General features: G+C 44.3%; 1 protein-coding gene across 1 annotated transcript; it reads right to left on the reverse strand.

Moving 5' to 3' along the window:
• Positions 1-362: 362 nt before the first annotated feature.
• Positions 363-11,731, reverse strand: LOC310876832 (kyphoscoliosis peptidase-like; the record flags this gene model as incomplete). The annotated part of the gene is made up of 9 exons (XM_083790485.1): positions 363-1,702; positions 1,797-1,987; positions 3,932-4,123; positions 5,574-5,691; positions 6,474-6,588; positions 8,621-8,871; positions 9,813-9,921; positions 10,416-10,453; positions 11,722-11,731. 9 exons carry the CDS (start codon positions 11,729-11,731, stop codon positions 363-365), a joined length of 2,364 nt encoding a protein of 787 aa, XP_083646611.1.
• Positions 11,732-13,126: the final 1,395 nt, after the last annotated feature.

The following is a 13,126-nucleotide window of genomic DNA, read 5'->3' on the forward strand; positions in this document are numbered from 1 at the left end:
TTCAACAGTTGAATTCATACAAAATAATGGCAAAAAATAATTGATAATTTCAAATAATAGCGATCAGGCGACTACAGTATGTAATAAGTGCGACAGGCCTAATGACATTATCAGTAGTGTAGTCATCTGCATAGTCGCCATTGCGCCTTAAGGCTCATACAGTACATAGTCTGGATTTTCGGTGGTTAGGTGACCACCGAACTACAACATGACGTCACGAGCCGCAGTGAAGAGCAAACCACCGCCACCGCTCCAGCTCTTATCTCTGTTTTTACTCACCACCGCTCAACGTTATTTCGCCGTTGTCAGCGGTGGTCGCGGTGGTCAGCTCACCACCGAAAATCCAGACTATGAATAGGCCTTCACTCTCCCGTCTCCCGTCGAGTGACGTCGAAGGTCATCATAATAGCCATGCTGCCGGACTCCTCGGACGACGCGGCCAGCTTCAGCTTCTGCGGCGCCCTCCCCGTGGACACGTCCGCCTCCCACACCCCGCTGCCGTTTGGCTCCAGCTGGGTCCACTCGCCGTCCTCCGCGATGACGCTCGCCCTGCGCGCCCAGGGCACCCTGACCCTGAAGCGCACCCGGGAGAGAGGCTCCAGGAGGCCCGCGCGGGGCTCCAGCAGCTCACAGCCTTTACCCCAGATGGAGTAGACGTGCGGGAACGGAGGGCCCGGACGAGTGCAGCTGTTCCTCACCACAAAGTCACACACGGGACTGAACTCGTTATCTCCTGGAGACGTCTTGGCGTACAGCCCCAGCCGGTAGACGCCTGGCTTCGGCAGGCTGACGCTGACCGTCACCTTGCTGTCGGCGTGGGCGATGAAGGTGTGGCGTTCGAGGCGGGAGGTCGTTCTCGTCTTGTCCTCGTCCCGTTCCAGCATGGCGAGAATTTCCAGCTCTTTCTGGTTGCGGAAGGTGATGTCACATGTCCCCTGCCGTGTGCTAATGAAAGCCCCTGTGTGGTTGAACCCGGAGAGCCCTGCCTCCTCTGCACAAGTCCCTGGACCGCACGACGAGCACAGGTTGGAGGGGAAAAGCTCGTCCGCGCCAACCACCTTCCCTTGGCAATGCAACAGGTAGTTAGCAGCGTTCTGCAACTCGGACCCCGCGTTTTTGTCCCCTACGAACAAGGACAGGCGGTAGAAGCCACGCAAGGGGCAGAGCACGTGACACGTGAGGCGGCGGGGCTGGATCTGGGTGGCCAGACAGCGCTCGGCCACTGCAGGCTCCAGCTCGGGATGCACCAGCTTAGCCACCACCGTCAGGGACCTGGAGGTGTTTAACGCCAGCTCAAACACGCCCGCCTCCACCGTGGCTACTTCGCTCCTCTGGCCGCTCCCCGCCACCCCCAGGGACCCAGCCTCGGGCTGCAGGCCCCAGGAACTAAAGGGGTTGTCGGGGATGGCCTCCCTGGCTCTGGTTGTGGTAGGGCACTCTACGGTGAAGGAACAGACCAAGCTGTGAGTGGTGGCTGCCAGTTCTGGGCTGGCGAACACCTCCACAACGTACGTGCCGCTGGAGGGCGGACGTATCTGCAGATTCATGCCACGGTCAGAGTAAGTGAGGAATCCGTGGGAGTTTAAGCCGGAGTTGGAGTTCTCTGTGTGCAGGTTCTGCTGCAGGTTCTGCTGCTGACTGATCTTGTATGTGAACTTCACGGGCCTGGAGAAGCCCATGGACACGTTGACCTCACCGTCAACTGCATGGGGAAAACAACCACATGTGATTTTAGCACCCACGACTGTTCACACCCGATAAGAAGCTCTCTGTGTTTTGCGAATGGAATCCCTCACCTGTGACTACTTTGTGGTGTTGGGGTAGGAGGCGGCTGAGGCCCATGGTGTAGAAGTCTGCGGTCCTTTTTACCCTCTTCTCAAACTCCTCCAGGGTCAACGGTGGCTCTAAGAGCTGCCACCTCTCCTCTACGGGGAAGTGGGAGTCGATGAACTCCTCTGGCTCCGTCAGGAAATAGAAGTCATTAAACCTTGAAGGGTGTACAGGTTCAGGTTCAGGTTTATTTTTCATGTCTATAGATACAGAGTATAAATACATACACAGGACATAAACAAACATCTATAGTGCAAAAAAAAAAGTGCAAGTGAAGTGACAAAACAGTGCAATACAGTTCAATGTCAGCTGTTCAGCAGCCTGACTGCCTGGGGGTAGAAACTGTTACTGAGACGGGTGGTGCGAGATTTGATGCTCTGGTAGCGTTTTTTGGAAGGGAGTGGTTTGAACAGGGTATTTGCGGGATGGCTGGTGTCTTTCATGATGTTGTGGGCTTTTTTCATACAACGAGTGGTGTAGATGTTGTGGAGACTGGGTAATTCTGTGCTGCCGATGATTTTAGCAGCTGTTTTAGCGGTCCTCTGCAACCTGTTGGCAGTCCTGAGCGGTCGTGTTACCGTACCACACTGTGATACAGCCAGTTAAGACACTTTCAATTATACAGCGACAAAAGTTCACTAGTCCTTTTGTACTTAAGCCACATTTTTTAAGGCGCCTCAGAAAGTACAGTCGCTGCTGCGCCTTCTTGAGGATGTACTCAGTGTTAAGTGACCATGTGAATGTGTCTGTGATGTGTATGCCCAGGAATTTAAAGTTATCAACTATGTCGACAGATGACCCTTTGATGGAAATGGGGGTGTGGATACCTTTGGACTTTCTAAAGTCTACAATGATTTCTTTGGTCTTATTGGTGTTAAGTGAGAGGTTGTTGTTATCGCACCATAGAGTTAGATCTTCTATCTCCCTCCTATAGGCCCTCTCATCACCGTCGGTTATTAGTCTGATCACTGTGGTATCATCCGCAAATGTAATTATGCTGTTATTCCCACATCTGGCGACACAGTCAAACGTAAACAAACTGTACAACAGAGGACTGAGGCAGCAGCCTTGGGGCGCACCGGTTCTGTGGATGAGCATCTCTCTCCTATGCGTACACACTGGGGCCTGCCTGTCAGAAAATCAAATAGTCAATTACAGATGGAGCTGCCCACACCAAGGCCACTGAGTTTCAACACTAATTTAGATGGTACAATAGTGTTGAATGCGGAACTATAGTCTATGACTATAGTCATAGACTAGATAACAAGGCACAAGGCTGGGTTGAGAATCAGCTCGGCGCTGCATGGTTTCATTTTGTTTTATCCGCCAGTATTTGCTGATGGATCAAACAGCACTTTGGCCATCTGTAAGAAGTACAGATACAGATGTAATAACATGTTCTTTACCATCAAGATATTGGACCCACACATTATTTACAGCACTTTAACAGTCACACATCATAGCAAGACTGTGCATTAGGCCGAGAACCTGTTAAGGCTCATACATACTCCAGTTTTAGGTAATAATCTATCACCTTTTAGGTGATAACTTAATACCTAAAGGGTGATAATGAGTCGAGGCCATCATACTCGTAGTGATGTCCTTAAGCATTGCCAACCCCCTGCCCACTCTGAAAGCAGCCTTCCGGAAACACAGCAGTTTGGCATTGTGGGAGAAAGTAGAAACGCGAGAGAAACAATGGAGGAAGAAAGAACGGAGAGAATGGAAGACGAGGCAGAAGAGTTGGACATGCGTCAGCGAAGATGGCGGTTGTTTGTCAGTTGTTGGATGAGATCAGATCGGCTATTTTCATTATGAAAATAATATCAGAATGTTAAAAAGTAACAGACAAAATAGGACAAAAGGCCTTTTCCGACGGGGAGCGACTGATGCGCCTATAGTATGAGAGGCGTGTGTTCATTTTGAAGGCGCAGAGAAGTTGCGATTACGCAAACATAATATTTCATGGGACCCGTGAAATTTAGACCTGGATTGTGGTGAGCTTGTGTTCACGCCACGCGTCCCACACCCCTCATGAGCAGACCCAGACGACATTGCGACAACACCTGCGTCACTGAAATGACCTAAAAGCTTTGTCAACCTTTTCTCGAAGATCTTGCGCTCCATGTCCACCGTCCCTGCACCCCAGCAGGCGTCTACGAGGAACCACTGTCCAGCCAGCAGCACAGCGTTCCAGGCGTGGTCAGGCTCCGCGTTCCTCAGGCTCTGGCCCGGGCGATGTTCAACACCTTTACTGTGTCCGTAGACCTCCTGGCACCCGATACCCACCTCCCTGCAAGGGGACAACCAACCGTGGACAGTCATTACTTGCGCAAGCAGAGCGCGCAAGTAATAGTTTCGCCCGGTCTCCTTCGTCGTGACAGCTGTTCCGCCATTCGAGGCTTACGCAGAAAAACATCAAATCTGTGCCTGTGTTGCTGGACCAATGATGACGAAATGACCATATTTCTTACGTCATCATTTAGAGCTAGTCATACGTATACTATATACATAATCAGTAAAAAATAAAATAGCAAATTGTGCCTGATCTGCTGGGACCAGAGTACGTGGTGTGTATGTGTATGACTAGCTCTAAATGATGACGTAAGAAATATGGTCATTTCGTCATCATTGGTCCAGCAACACAGGCACAGATTTGATGTTTTTCTGCGTAAGCCTCAAATGGCGGAACAGCTGTCACGGTTTTTGGCGCAAAGTAACCACAGTATACCGCTAATCAACTTACAACTACACACTTTATACAGTATAGAGTATAGAGTATATATGTATACGTATATAGTATATGCCTATATACTATATATATACTATATATATTTCTTCGTCATCATTTAGAGCTAGTCATACTTATACTATATACATAATCAGTAAAAAATAAAATAGCTAATTGTGCCTGATCTGCTGGGACCAGAGTACGTGGTGTGTATGTGTATGACTAGAAAAACTAAAAAGGGATCCAGAATATATCTACAACGATAAAACAGTATTTCTTATATAGATAGAAACTTGAATCATACTTAATAATACTAGATGTTTATATGTATAAAGTAGGTAGCAAATAGTTACATCTAAACATTAATCATTTCAAACGTTCCTTCACAGAGATACTGAGATTTGACAGTTTACAGCGGTCGAAAGGACTTGCGCACTCTGCTTGCGCACTAGTTGGCCATTTATGGCCTACTAGTGTGCAACAAGCAAGTATGCACTCGACAGAGTGCAGTTCTAGTTGCCTCTGTGTCCGATGCAATTCCAATGTTTATTATAGTTTTTCAATAGTTGTTATATTTTTGAGGGGCACTAGCCCCTCCTATATTCAGCTATAGTGTAGATTTCCGTCTTACACAAACATTAAATTCCCACTGACAATGAATGGAGAATTTACGTCATATGTGTCTGAGCAAATCGGTATTTTTGTCCTACAATTTTTAAAATTCCAATTGACAATGAATGGAGAATTTACATCATACTGTATGTTGTACGATGATAAGAGCGCCCCTCACTTCACACGGGCGTGATTTTTCAATTTCAGTTTAGTTTTTATGAGTTTGTATTAATTTATTTTGTACATTTAGAGTGACAAATGTAGTCGTTATGCCAAGTACACTAAAAACAATTTACAACTAAAATGATTGCAACTAAACTAAAACGCGAATTAAAACAACACTAACATTGAAATATGCAAAAGAATCTCTGTAATACGTTTTGTTTCCAGGTGAGTTTACCTGCACATTTGCAGACAGATGCTGGAGTATCCACAGCAGACCCCCTTGCCTGCTGCGATCACCTCCTCCGGAGTACACAGCTTCTGTGTCTGGCCCAGGTACCCACTGACATCATATTCTATGATGACATCACACAAATCACATCATACTCTATGATGACATCACAGAAATCACATCATATTCTATGATAGGGTGGCCGTATGGGAACCGCAAGGTTGCCAGTTCAAACCCGGGCTCCCCCAGAGTTAGTGTTGAAGTGTCCTTGAGCAACACACTGAACCCCTAATCACTCCCGATGTGCAGGTTGGTGCCTTGCGTGTTTTCCTCTGTCATCGGTGTATGAACGCGTGTGTGTGTGTGTGTGTGTGAATGGGCGGTGTATGAACGTGTGTGTGTGAATAGGTGGTGTATGGACGTGTGTGTGCATGGGTGAATGTAATGCACAATCTATGTCATGCGCCTTGGATAAAGGCGCTAAAATGCACCATTTACCATTTTATGATGACATCACAGAAATCACATCATACTCTTTTCAGGCTGCATTAGGAACCGCTGATGTAGTGACCATTATATGGCACCTATGTATAGTGGCACAGCCACACCCAGATGTAGTGAACTACATTACCCACAGTGGCATGAGCCACACCCAGATGTAGTGAACTACATTACCCACAGTGGCACAGCCACACCCAGATGTAGTGAACTACATTACCCACAGTGGCACAGCTACACCCAGATGTAGTGAACTACATTACCCACCTATGCAGTGGCACAGCCACACCCAGATGTAGTGCATTACATTACCCACCTATGCAGTGGCACAGCCACACCCAGATGTTGTGAACTACATTACCCACAGTGGCACAGCCACACCCAGATGTAGTGCACTACATTACCCACCTATGCAGTGGCACAGCCACACCCAGATGGCCCGCAGTGTCTCCAGCTCTGTTCTGGTTCCCTGTGTGATGCTCTGCGTTATCCTCTTCACGTCATACACACGCTTCTGCTTCAGCTGCATGGGCGCATACACACCAACACGCCAACATGCACACCAGACAGACATGCAGCTAAAATGTTTATCAAATATCTAAATACTGAATTGAGCATCTTAAAAACTGTATGGGGTCACATAAGACAGACACACTCATTTTGCGTGTCTTAAGTACCAGGTCTTATTCCCTAACTTGAGTAAACTAAAGACCTGGAGCCGTGATCAATGCCATTTGGCTATTCTGAGTGGCCAAAGAGCATTGATCACGCCTCCAGGTCTTTAGTTTACTCAAGTTAGGGAATAAGACCTGTTACTTAAGACACGCAAAATACAGCCCAGAGTCAGTAGATGATAAAATGACCAAAAGCTTTGAAATATCCCTTTATAGGCCTATAACTTATACAATTGGTTGTAGCCTACTTTGTCCCCCTTCTATTGACATATTTAGATCGTGTCAAAGGTCATGTCTCACCTAGACACAGGATCTGACACAAAGTTTGACCTCATGGTCAAGATTTAAAAAATCCCCTGGGCAAGCAGGCAAGCTCTTTAGGTCAATGGTAAAGAAAATGTCAGCAGCACTTGTGCAGGAAACCAAATCCAAATCCGAGGTAGGGAGAGGAAAGCTACATAGTGCAGCTTTAAACAAGCATATCATTGCTGTTGGGTAGAAACCCATTATTTCCAGATTCCAATTCAAAAATAGCAAAAATAGCCGATCTATACAAGCTGTGTGACCCTGCATGACGAAGAGGAGGGCTCTGCCCAACGCTTAGGGCAGTGATCTGGTTATAACTGTTATAGGACATGAATCACTGGCTTATTTCAAAACTGGTCTGATAAAGCATCCATCAGGAAACTTCAAGTGGGGATAGATTAGATAGATTAGGCCCCATTCAAATGAGGCCTAAATTCACTGTCGCCGTTTGTTCTTATTTTACAATACATATACAGCCTATAGCTATATTTGTATTGGTTGGTTGATGACATTTATTAATTATTGTGTTCATATTCTATGCGATGTTGATGAATTGAACACATTGACCACAAAGGAAGCAAGTGCTCATGACCTTTTGGGGACTAATAAGATCTGATCAATCAATCAATCAGTCAGTCAGTCAGTCAGTCAGTCAGTCAGTCAGTCAGTCAGTCAGTCAGTCAGTCAGTCAGTCAGTCAGTCAATCAATCAATCAATCAATCAATCAATCAATCAATCAATCAATCAATCAATCAATCAATCAATCAATCAATCAATCAATCAATCAATCAATCGTTTAAGAGTCTCTTAAAACACTGTGTTGTGACATTTCACTTTTATCTGTGCCAATGCTTTTTTGTTGCCTTGTTTTAAACTATAACTGTTTTATCGTTATTGTTTGAACTGTTGTTTCAGTGGTATTTAGCTTATGTTTTGAAAGGAGCTTTATAAATGAAGTTTACTTATTTACTCATACAGAATGAGACGGCAGAGGAAAAAGTGCAAGGTCCTTTTTTGGAGCAGTGCATTGTGTACCAATATATATATTTTTTTTTTTGCCCCACAGTGTAAGCTATACTGTATACAGTGCGATTTGTTTTAGGGTACTGACATATTGATATTCTTTAATATTTCAATCAGAAGGCCACAAGGGGGAGGTAAATTCCCATCAAAGAGGTGTTATTCACTGGGACTTTTCTCCTTTGTACATAATGGTGATTTATATTTGTTGATGACAAGTATTATTGTAAATGTTTGTATGCTGTGTTGATACATTTAATATATATGACCAGAATGGAAACCAGTCCCCATGACCTTTTTTGTTTGCTTGTTTGTTTGTTTGTTTGTTTATTTCAACCTTTAAGCCTAAACGTTTTACTGTACCGCATGCTGTTTACATTTCTGACTAATTCAATCAATCAATCAATCAAAACCTTTTAAACTAGCTTGTTTAAAGAAGCACTATGCGACTTTCCTCTTCTACTCTTGAACCCGGTTTTGAACAATGAAAGATTGCGTGGGTGCGTGCGTGTGTGCGTGCGTGCGCGGGTGTGTGCGTGCGTGCGTGTCCCTCACCTCTGCCCCTGCCCTGATGGCATGCGCGTCGACCCTGTGGAAAACCTCTGTGCTCGTGAAGAGGTCCTTTCGACGCCTCCTCCTCTTGACCGCCACTGCTGGGGTTGTTCTCTGTCCCCGCTGGCTGTTAGACCTCTGCACTGCAGCTCCATCTACCTCCGTCGTCTCCTTCCTCGGCGCACTCTTCTTCAGCACAGCGTCGCTTCTCTCTGTCTCGCTGCCGGAGGACAGCCGCCTCTTGGCTACAGGGGCTGCACGGGCAATTAACCAACAATTATAGAATCAAAATCGATATTTTATTATAACTAATTATAATACCCGACTTAATCTTGCTCATACTGGTTCATTGGTTCATTGTACCTTTTGAACTTTTCAAGAGGGCCCTGCTGCTCCAGAAAAGGTGGAGAACCGATCTGGTGTAGACTGATAACCAGGTTTCACCCTATACTGTATGTATGTCCAATGTCATATTGAAGTCAACTTTACAGTTATTGTATAATGTAGGGTTTAACTTATTGAAGTCAACTTTACAGTTGTGCGAGAAGGGCACTTCAGAGCATACAAGTAAAAACCTCACTGTTAATTTAACTCTGAGGGTGTACAAAACAAATCAGACCAGTCTGAAGTGAGTGGTACAACAGCGCCCCCTGTTGGTACCCTAAACATAGGGACATAGGTAGGGAGAGACATTGCTGTTCCTTGAATGTCCCGTGCCATCGGCCGGTAGATGTGAGTCATGAAATATGAGCCGTTTTATCTTTCTAAATAACAGATTGTCCAGATAACCTTAGCCCTCTATGGTGCTTTGAAAACACTGGACGACTTTTTTTTTATGGCTTTATGACTTCATGACTCTCAGCCTTCAACTAGTTGTAATGCAAGGTTGCTTTTGGAGGAACAATCAACAATACACGTTTATGAGTGAATTATGAATCGTGCACGGCGGTCGGCGGCATTGCGATTTATCTCGGAATGCATTGTTTTCCCAACATTCTGATAAACAGCAGGAACACATTTTTTCTAGTGTAACCATATTAGTGATGGAGCCATTAACATCTCTCAGCTGTCGGGCAGAAATCTTACGCTTTCAAATTTGACCCTCTGCAAATCTGCAAGCCCACGACGTGTCACATCGTGATGCGTTGTGAGGTTTCTGCCAGTGATGAAGTAGTGAAATCATGAAAGCTCTTACCTGTCTCACTTCTTGCAGGAATGGTGCTGCTGCTGTTTGTCATGTTGTCATCTTCTTCCTCATCACTGTCTGGTGAGTATCCAGCGTTAACAGCTTGGTGGTGGACACCCTAAGGAAACGGGTCAATTCCACATTTGAATGATCTACAGCATAACCATTTGTAACCTTTAAGTTTGAAATGGAAAAACAAACTCCTTCGCCGTATGATTTCATATAAACACCCTAAGGGCACGGTCACACCGCACTTTTATTCTACCTACAGTATGAGGGTGGATTCTTTTCTCTTTTTTTTATCCCACGATTTTGCAACCGATTTTTTCACCCAGTGTCAATTATCTAATGTAATCCTGGGCGCTACACTTCCTCTGCCAACCTGACCTCATACTGTACCTCCTTCTATGCATGAGGAGTCCCATGAGAGTTTCCTTCGTTCTTTCTTTCTTTCTTTCTTTCTTTCTTTCTTTCTTTCTTTCTTTCTTTCTTTCTTTCTTTCTTTCTTTCTTTCTTTCTTTCTTTCTTATTATTATTTTTAACCAACAATATCCAACAATCCGGACATGTTTCAATGGTTTTGTGCTGTCAAATATCAAACTAATATCTTACCTGATTCTTGTTCTTGCTGCCATCATCATCGATGGGTCCTGTTATACAATTTAAATGTATGCATTAAAGGAGTCGTTCACCCAAAAGATGACTTATTTTCCATCAATTACACATTAATTACATGGAGCCTTGAATTCATGGAAAATTCAAGGAAGAATTATTTGACGCATTCCTGAGCCAATAATTTGATGACCGTCGGAAAGATGCTAATGTCATCAAATTATTGATGTAGGAATTAAATTTAAATATACGTATTTTGTGATGGTTTCTGTTTTCCTTATTAAAGTCAGTGTAATTGAGCTATTCGATTATTACAATTTTTAATTTGTTTTGGCTGAGATTTTTCCCCCACATCTGGTTCCTGTCTGTAGTATTTGTCTCCTATAACAACCAATCATTCAGATGGTGGCGACAAGCGCCCGCTAGTGGTTGACATTGAAATCACAAACCTAAAAACTAAACTGACTGCGAGCAATCTCGTCCTTGGCACACAAAGAGTTTTAAGGTTTGTACCTGTCTGATGCGTGTAGACATTGTCCTGACGTGTAGACAGCTCAATGCAGCTGATATCTGAAGACTTGTTGTTTTCAGCATCTGCTTTGCAACAACAACACCGCTGGAACCATGACCACCAAGACCGCTTTCTAGTAGCATCTCCTCCTGCATCTACTGTGTGGGCCATCTGAAACTATACACAGAAGTAACATTAGATAAAGATCATGGCAAACTATAAAGTGAGTCAGGAAATGTCTTAAAGTACAATTTCACCTATTTTCCAACCTCTCTTCATATATATGAAAATTAACTTGTTTGCCAAGTGAAGAATGTGAATTACGGTCAGGTCGTAGAGTATTCAAATTATACCTTTTATCACCAAGCCCCTATTTTTTTTTGCTAGGAAATATGTCACAATGCTGAATATAAATACTCTCAAAATGCTATTTCCATGTTTTTTCTCAAACATTTTGGTCTCAGGGCCCCGTGGTTAGAATGGCTGCCCTGAAACTGGGAGGTCAGGGTTCGATCACCTGCTGAGTCATACCAAAGACTGAGTGCCTCCCTGGTTAGCACTCAGCCTTTAAGGTTGGAATGGGGATTAACTAGGGGGTGTACTTGTACATTATGCTGCCTCACGCTACAGAAACAGGAGATAGGCCCTATGGCTTGGAAAGACCCTAAGATACAGTATGAGGACAGATTGAACTATACTTTACACTATATTGATGAATTCAAAATATTATTAAAGCATAAACAAAACCCTGGTTTATTTTAATACAAGCCACATGCATGGTAGCTTCTGACTCACTGATGCCCATATTTATTTCTACAGCACACCTACTTCTAATCAACCCATGGGAACCTTTGATCCTATCGGTTCCTGTAAGTGTGTGTGTGTGTGTGTGTGTGTGTGTGTGTGTGTGTGTGTGACTGTGTGTGTGTGTGGAGCCAGACTTCATCTGCCCCTATTGCATATGCGCAGTGGTATATTAGTGTCGCAAGACTCGCAACGCAAGGCTAATGTGCGTGTGTGCGTGCGTGCGTGTGTGCGTGCGTGCCTAATTAGTTAATGTTTGGATGGATAAGCTATGTGTATGTGTAAATACTGTTATCTCTTTTTGTTTCCTTCTTTTTTCCCCTTCCCTTCCCTAACCATTCTTGAGCATTCATACAAACATTTCCTATTCCTTTTTTGCCTATAACACAGACAATAAAAATATATACAAATAATAGTAACTGCCAAAAGGACTGCCAAAACATTTTGTTAGTGCCCAATCTACAAGCTTAATTGCAAATCAACTATTTTCAAATTGGCAATGCTGTACAGTATACATGTATATGCAGTAGGGATTAAAGTGATTTTATGCAATATGCTAACTAATTTAGCTTGGAGCCCCACTGGAACCCCCTTTGAGAATCATTGTATTAAAGCAGTGGTTCTCAACCAGTGGTCCGGGGACCACCAGTGGTCCTTGAGGGCCTTCCAGGTGATCCCCAGCTAAATGATGGAGAGTTGGTAACCAAATTATTAGATATTTAACTCTTGAAATGAAACATGTTTTAATTTTACACTCTCAAGAGTGACTTTATTTACACAATGTCTAAAAAATTAGAGCTATTTTGATCAACGTCTGCCTGTTATCTTGATGTGATGCATTGTGAGCTTGTAGATCTGCTATTTTCAAAAGATTATTATACATTTTAAAATGTGAAACTGGACATTCTGCGTTCTATAATTTTGGCACTTCAAGTACAATATGCCAATACTTTTGTAAGTACATTTTGAATTCCGGACTTGTACTTTTACATAAGTGAAAATTGTGATTACTTCTTTTTCCACCACTCCCGTTTTGGATACCAGGTTTCCACCAGACAGTAATAATAATAATATGGTACAAACACGCCCACCCTATAGTGGACGTGTGTCTCCTCCTCTCCTCTTAATAATAATATGGTAGGGGCACGGTGGCACAGTTGGTAGTGCTGTGGCCTCACAGCTAGAAGGTCCTGGGTTCGATTCCCGCTCGGGACGCTGTGGGTGCTGGCGGCTTGTTTCCTCCTCCGTGTCATCAGTGCCCATACCCGAAGGCGGGGTTGGCGAAAGGGCCTTTCTGTGTGGAGTTTGCATGTTCTCCCCGTGTCCCCTAGGGTAGGTACCCTCACAAAAAACATGCAGTAATCCTGGTCACTAAACTGCCTCCCCCTGGCCAGCC

This window comes from Protomyctophum parallelum, assembly GCF_964188405.1.
Source record: "Protomyctophum parallelum genome assembly, chromosome: 19".
Taxonomy (NCBI): Eukaryota; Metazoa; Chordata; class Actinopteri; order Myctophiformes; family Myctophidae; genus Protomyctophum; species Protomyctophum parallelum.